The sequence below is a fragment of the Dendropsophus ebraccatus genome, chromosome 15, assembly GCF_027789765.1.
Source record: "Dendropsophus ebraccatus isolate aDenEbr1 chromosome 15, aDenEbr1.pat, whole genome shotgun sequence".
Lineage (NCBI taxonomy): Eukaryota > Metazoa > Chordata > Amphibia > Anura > Hylidae > Dendropsophus > Dendropsophus ebraccatus.
Window position 1 is genome coordinate 60,821,728 of NC_091468.1, and position 7,908 is coordinate 60,829,635.

General features: G+C 41.0%; 1 protein-coding gene across 3 annotated transcripts in view; it reads right to left on the bottom strand.

Annotated features, from left to right (window-relative positions):
- The window catches only part of LRFN2 (leucine rich repeat and fibronectin type III domain containing 2), a 339,026-nt gene that overhangs the window by 70,942 nt on the left and 260,176 nt on the right, over positions 1-7,908 (bottom strand). For all 3 annotated transcript variants that reach the window (XM_069955072.1, XM_069955069.1, XM_069955071.1), the window contains exon 4: positions 1,960-3,353. In XM_069955072.1, the coding sequence (XP_069811173.1) occupies positions 1,960-3,332 (1,373 nt within the window). In that variant the 5' untranslated portion in view covers positions 3,333-3,353. The remainder of the gene's footprint in view (positions 1-1,959; positions 3,354-7,908) is intronic.

Genomic DNA, 7,908 nt, shown 5'->3' on the forward strand with positions numbered 1-7,908 from the left:
AAGCGGAGATCCGGCATATGCTATTACTCAATGCTCCTGATTGAAACTGTTAATTTTAATTGACTTTCCCCAGACATTAAGAGAAAATGAAATTGTACTCGGATCTCACTTTGAAAGAAAGGAAGGTTATATAATATTTACAGTCGGGGAATCTGCTGGTGATGAGTAAATTAGGATTTAAATTATGTATTAAATGGAATTTAAATTGGTGTGAAACGCATGTGCCAATCTGATTATAATGGAGATTAGAATGCCGGATAATACTGTAGAGTCTGGAAAGATGTTCTTCACAATCAGAGTGGGAATGGAGAAGATAAACTCGCGACTGCAAATATTGTCGGTCTTTTCAAAGAACAGTCAGAATCTGAGTTATGAGTCTTAGATACACGACAGTAGGGAACAAAGCACTGGGGTCATTCATACCTTACACGTGTTATTATTTTTGTATTATTTTTAGGGGTATCTTTCCCATAAGAAAATATGTCTGCATTGAAAAAGTAACCTCTATTGTCCAGTTCAGGGAAAACAGTCGCAAAATTTCCATTCCCCTCCCCATAGGTTAATTCAACATAGGATTAATATATTTTAATTGCCCCATCACACATCCATATGTGTACAGGGCTGTGATCCATGCTGCAAAAAAAATAAAAAAAGCACAGGATGGCTATCTTCATGTAGTGCACTACTGAAGCATATTCGTAGTGCAGTCTGTGGTTGTGCATTGCCCAATGGACATTTGAATGTAGCCTAAGGCTACAATAAAAAGAATTGCAGATTAATTACAGTACAACCACCTATAGGTGGTGCCAGAGAGCTCAAGGGGGAATCTATCATTCTTTCCATCGGAGAGCTCATATGCATGGTTTCCTAATGGCTCCATAGGAGCTTTTATCAAGAGAATCAGCACCTTCACACATGGTAGGCATTACAGAGTACTTCTTGTCTTTATAGGACCGACTTAAATTTAACAAAAGCAGATGATTATGGGAATTTCTGGTTAAAGATCCTTTCTAAATCAATTCTACAGAAATGAAATATTTTTAGGGGGAGATTTAGTAAGATTGGGCCCCTGGCGTAAACCAGGTAGAAGGCACAGATTGTTGTCTCCTCCCTGGTGCATGCCAGCGTTAGCCCCCGCTTGCCTTGCGTTGCAAGGCGGGAGGAGGCATGGCCTTCTCCTGCACCTAATTTATCAGGGTTTATGCCTGAAAACAGGCGAAAACCAGGCAAAAATCTACACATACTCCAGAGCAGGTGTAGACTTTTGCACAATACCTTTGCCAGGCGGAAGGCCAGTCGGCTCTTAGTAAATCCATCCAGGGAAAAGGGGGCAGGGCTCTATTTTAGACTGGCGTATAAGTACGTCAGTCTTGATAAATGTCTCCCAAAATGTGTTCTTCCATATTTTCTGTAATCTTTAGTTAAAAAACAACTTTTCAAGGCTCCAGATCTGCAGGGTTCAATCATTCGATCCATCTGGTCACAAAAAAGCAGTACTATAAAGTCCAGGCAGTGTGGGGATCTTGTCAAGCTTAGTTGCCTCCTACCTTCTGAGATCCACTGTGATCCCATCATACACCCAGGGGGAGTGCGTCTCTCCCCAGCTGTCAATCAAATACAACTCTTTTACTTCATTACAGTCTATGTTTGGTCAGCTTAGAAGTGGAGTGCACCATAAGTGCACAGGATCTCCCTGGGATCTTGGGATTGCAGTATATCTCAGGAATGACTTGCTAAAGGTTACTACTACAAACGACAGTAACACTTTCAACTGGCAAAGAATTTAAATGTGGACATAACTAAAGAACATGCAATTCCTCTTACCTTTAAATCTTCCTATGAACATGTAATTTCTTTTACATTATAATTTAGATAAACAGCAAAAAAAGTTTTTGTTTTGTACTTTTTACTGGTGAATGTTTTTACCTTTTTGTAAAAATATTAAAAGTTGTACTTTACCTGTAAATTAGAACTTCATCATCTGAGCAATTGTATTGAAGTTGGTACATTTTAACTTTGGGAGCAGACTTGCTCACTGACCACTTAACTAGTGCAGAAGTAGTTGTCACCTCTGACACTACAACAGCCCTCTCCGGTTGAGTCTTGACTTCCCCTCGGGTAGTTTTGCTAGAGCTGGTGATATCGGAAAGCCGTGATTTGGGTGGAGCAGCCCGGCCGGTGCCATTGCTGAGATGTGGCAGCTGGACAATAGATAACTCCACTGGTGCCGTTAACTCTCCGGCAGCATTTGCTGCAATACATGTAAAGGTCCCATAATCCTTAGATGTGGTTATTAGGATATCTAAAGTGCCATTGTCATACACGATTGTCCTTGAGGAATTTCCAATCAGTCGTCCATCTGGAGCAACCCAGTGTATGACTGGTGGTGGATCTCCGACTGCTTTACATTTTAGGGAAGCAATCTGACCTTCTAAAACCAGCAACTTCTGAGTATGTTGAGTTATTAATGGAGGCTCGCAAATAAATTCCTCTTCTCGTACATACCAGAAATACCTTCCTTTCAAAGCAGAAGGTGACGCACAAGTCTCCATATCATCTTCCCTATCAAGCCTCCTCAACCACAGGAGTTCACAATTACAATGAAGTGGATTACCGCCAAAGCTTAGAGACAAAGGGGGCAGAAAAGGTGTCGCTGAGGTCATGGACATCTGAGACCTTGCAAAAATTGGATCTGGGGGTAATTTTTGTAGCCTATTCGAAGTCAAATCAAGCCTGGCCAACTTGTTAAGGTCCTGAAACGTCCCTTCCGTAATGTAAGAAATAAGATTGTGATCCAAACTGAGTTGATGCAAATTGATCATCCTTCGTATGGCGTCCCAAGGAATCATTTTAAGATTATTATAAGAAAGATCCAGGTCTTCCAGGGTCTGTAAGATATCCTCGAAAGCCTCATCTGAGATACTACTGAGTTGGTTATTATTCATGATCAAGTGCTGGAGATTTATAAGTCCTCGAAATATGTCGTCTCCTAAGTTGGTCAACCGGTTACTGTCCAAGTGTAAGGACCGCAGGCTCTCAAGATCCACAAAAGAATACGGCTGGATGTAACTGATGGTGTTTCTAGACAATGTCAAGTCAACGAGACCTGTCATGTTGGCAAAGTCTTGTCTGTTAATGCTTATGATGAAATTACCCCCGAGGCGAAGCTCAACTGTCCTCCGGTCAATGTCTACAGGTACAAAGAGTAAGCCTTTGGAAGGACACAACGTTCCCAGCGATTCTGACAGGTTTTGACAGACACAGTATTTTGGACATGAGTTGACCATTACTGCCATTCCAAACACCAGTAGACTGCAGAGGATTTTTTCCATTGTAAGTCCAGAAAAAGATACCTGCAACGAGAGAAGACAAGAAGGCGTTACTAGCGATATATGACCCCGATGCACAACTACGGAAACATGCATAGAAGTTTGAAAAAAAGACAAACCAAAGATTTAGCTCCCCCCAAAATATAAAGAAATAACATTATCTATGTATTTATGCAATATAAAAAGGTTTATGATGTTTCGCTTTCTTTTAGCAGGTAACTCTATCCTTACCAATCTCTCTCCTTATATTTCTCTCTCCCCCTGATGACTGGTTCCCTCCATGTTGTCAAAAATGAAGATTGTAATCTTGGCGGATCACGCATGTGTGCCACCCCTCCATTCATTTTCTATTTTCTGCAGTCAGACCCCCACAATCAACTAGTTTTCCCCAATCCTTTAACTTTAGAAAAATTGGAAGTCCCAATCTGAATAGCGGGTGTTGTCTCCCCATCATCATTTAACTGGCATAGTGCCATACATTTTTTAGTGGCTATGTCAGGTATTGCAGGTTTATTCTATTCACATGCACCAAATAAGCTGCAGTCGCGCATCAGAGCCCTACCTGTCTAATATTAATGGCTGATTTTGAGGATTTTGTAGATCTGGAAAATCGCTTTGAAGTTTATTTACATAAAACATTTTTTTTTTTAATGTTAAGCTTATTTTAAAGACGTTCTCCAAAAAATATTGTGCAAAGTTAAAACTAACTCCAAATTCTGGACATTCTTCATATTTAAACCTAGTTAAAGGAGGCTCATCTCACCAGATATAGGAGGGATAATGTCAGTATAGCGCCATCTGCTGTTTGTATTCAATAGCTTTACTGTCTCCACTTCCATAAGTGTCAGATGCCAAACAACCGGCTCACCACATCAGCTACATGCCAGGTTTGGAAGTGAAGGGAGCAAGACTAAGCACAACAAAGGTGGACACAGTATAGCTATTAAAAAGAAGCACCAGGTGGCGCTACACCAACATTGCTCCTGGAATATCTGGTTAGAAAAGTCAAAGGGATTTTATCCCCCTTCTGCTTACAAAAAATTCTTTGCTTTCTCCTTATCACCTTTTATTATTGTCGAGCAGTCCATATGTATCTATTATTTAGCGCGTGCACCAGCTGTATACCCATCATCAGCATGGTATTTCTATCACCGTGAGATAGTTTCATGAATCTTAAGGTTCATTTAAGGATCTTGCTGTTCTACTGCACTTGTATTCTACATTAAAATAAACTCTGACTTGACAGATGCAAACGGATCCTAATGAAATGAATGGAACCTGATAATTGTGATTTTTTTTTTTTTAGCCCCTAAAATAATTGAAAAAAAAAAAATAAAAATCTGTCAAAAAGTAGGACACCGATATTCTACAATGCTATTATATGTATATTGTACTTGAAAACAATAGAGGCAGAAGTTTTTATTCCGTTACAATGTATTTACTCATCTGCTTCTTTATTAGGGCCCTTGCACACTGAGGAAATCACACGGATAACTTGCCACAGATTCCATCTCTTGACCACCACCCCCCCTCTCCCCCGCCCTCTCGTTTGAGATTCCGCTGGTCCCATAGGATTTATTCTATGGTCAGGGAGATTCCGCCATCTGCCCAAAGAAGCGACATGTCAATTTTTAGGCAGATGGTGGAATCCACCTGTGCCTTGAGTGAAGTCTATGGGACGGCCAGATGTTCAAGCGGGAGCGTGAATGGAATCAGCAAGTTATCCGCATTATTTCCTTAGTGCGCAAGGGCACTAATCCATTGTTCATGTTGTGCTTACATAAAGTCGTATGGGTTCCTCGCAGGCACACAAGGGATGACACTTTTTTACAGATTGAGCCCATTTTATAAGTAAGGATCCATATTGATGGAATCCACTTTGGTCAACTCTTTCTTATTTGCCACTACTTATTATCTATTTCTGTTACCAATATGGCACCAACCTATTGTTGTGCACAGGTTGTCACCATTCACATCACTCCCTATCATCAGTGGAGCACACAATATAATTTCCTTATCTCAGATGACTTAGAACCAATTACCTCCGGAGCTATTTATCAGGATTTTTTGGTACGAGAGGATTTCACCAAAACATTAGACAAACGGGGGACTTTCCACCTAACCCTGGTGGAGAACAGCTGCAAAAAATTACTCCCTCCAACCATAATGAATGACTTAATCTATCATACAATGGATACTAATGATGCCAAGTGATCTCCATTGACTTATAATGGGCTCCATTGGGTTCCACCAATGTGTCTGTTGTTTTATCATGAAAGGCAGAGCTGGCACAGATATGAATAGAGTAATACTAGTATACAGCCACTAGAAGTCCAACATTACATTTGCTAAATGGGCAAAGCAGAACAGATTTGTCAGTATGTTGCCTGGCACGGCCATAGTCTCTATTTTTATCCCATTCAGAGGATACAAGATGCAGGCAGATAATTTAGACATATGGCCAGGTTTAGGATTTGCAGCAAATCTGGGTTATTCTTTTTTTTAACAATCAACAAAAAAATAATTATCTTTTTCTCAATATGCAAATCAGCTTTTGGATGCCACCTTTAAGAGGTTGTTTTCCCTTTAAGTCAGTATCTGAAGCCTTGACTACGAATCTGAGCTAAACCAGACAACGTCCCAGAAGGAGAGGTTACCCATCTGGTCACTACAGAGCAGGGAATCAGTCATCCACAGAGGGGTAGCCTTTCTTTCTGGGGAGTTGTCTGGCTTGCCTTACATTCCCTGTCAAGACTTCTTATTGGAATTAGACTCTGACTTAAAGGGAAAACAACCACTAAAAGCTAGAGAGCTATTTTGCATATCCTTCTTCCCAGGATTCCCAGTGGAGCATGAGGGGCCTATGCGTCTTCATACATATTTTTAATGTTCTCCTTAAAGGTGAACTTTTAGCAGGTTAGACGAATCGAACCTGCTGATAGCCCCCTATTGTCTCTTACCTTCCTCCTCTGTGACTTTCCTGTGCAGCAAATAGTTTAATCCAAGGCCCAAGAGCACTACCAAGGTCTGTGCTCCTAACGGTGCTCTGGACCAAGGATTACACTGCTAACAGCACGGAAACCGTGCAGAGGAGGAAGGTAAGAGACAAACCTTGCTCCTCAGTGCCCTATGCGCAATAGGCCCCCCAGGTTAGATTCGTCTAACCTAATAATAGTTCCCCTTTAAGGAGAGCATTAAAAAATATTAATGAAGACGCAGAGTTCCCCTTTACAGAGAAGCATGACCCTCTTTTTCAATATTTGCTAATATGTCCTATGGAGCAACCAATAGGATCTTCTTTTTCTTCATTTAACTACATGACATACAAGGTTCAACATAACCTAAGATGAGCAGTGCAACATGAAAAAAATAAGTCTGGGATACTCTGTCGGGAGTTGTTTCTGCTCTGTGTGTCTATTTATGTGGTCACCCAGTGGCTGTGATGTAAATTGCAGTCTGAAGGATTGGCATCATGAGAAACTGGAGGCCTCAACAAAACTTGCCAAAATTTGAGAGTGGACACAATGCATAGACTGGTTAGACTAATGGAATGGACATTTGTGAATTATACCCCCTCATTAAATTTCCTAAAAATGTGACTTCCGGTGGTGCCCACTTGTTGGAAGATCTTTCTCATGCAGGGAAACCATACCAGGTTGTAGGGATTTTCAGGGTTAAAACATCAATGATTGGAGAACAATTGAGTAGTAAATGTACAATAAGCGGTGAATACTAGTAGTCCTCTAAGAGGCGACACTACAAATCTGAAGAACTGTAGATCCACAGTACAGAGAACATATACTCCTGACCCAGACCATTAAATAGTAACAGGGATATAACAGCACTAGAAGAGGCTCAGGTCTTTCCGCTTGGCAGATGAAACATTTTTAGCTATAAGTTTTCCCTCTGTGTTTCCTGAACATTATATTCATGTTCATAACATCTTCAGTCACCTTGAACCAGAACCGAGAGAAAACAAAGCGTCAGAACTCAGCGATCGATTGTTCCAGGATCCATCTAATTCTAACAATGTCACATGTGGAGGCGGAGAACAACCAACATTATCATAAGTAAACAATGCAAAATAGTGTACATTTGCTATCTCTCTCTCTTTCTCTCCATCTATTCACCCCCTCCCTCTTTATCTCTAGCTTTCCACCCCGCCATTCTGTCTCCTTTACCCATCTCTTTCTCTCGCTTATTTTTGGTATCTCTCTCTTTCTCGCTTTCCATCTCCCCCTCTCCTTTTCTCTCTTTCCATATCGCTCTCTATCTCCCCCCCCCCTCTACCCATCCCTCTGTATTTAATTTTTCTCTTTGTCTCTTTTTTAATCACTCCCTCTAATTCTCTCTTCCTCAGTCTAAACCTCTCTCTTTCTCCCCCATCTCCTCTCTGTCTCCATATCTTTCTTCATCGCTCTCCTCTTCTGTCTCTCTCTACATCTCTCTCCACCTCACTCTTTCCATCTCTCTTTCCCCCTCTCTTTCTCCTCTTCATTTCTCTTATTGCCTTTCTCCATTCCTTTTCTCCTGCTCTCTTCCTCTCTCTCTTTTTCTCTCCATTTCTCTCTTTCTCCAT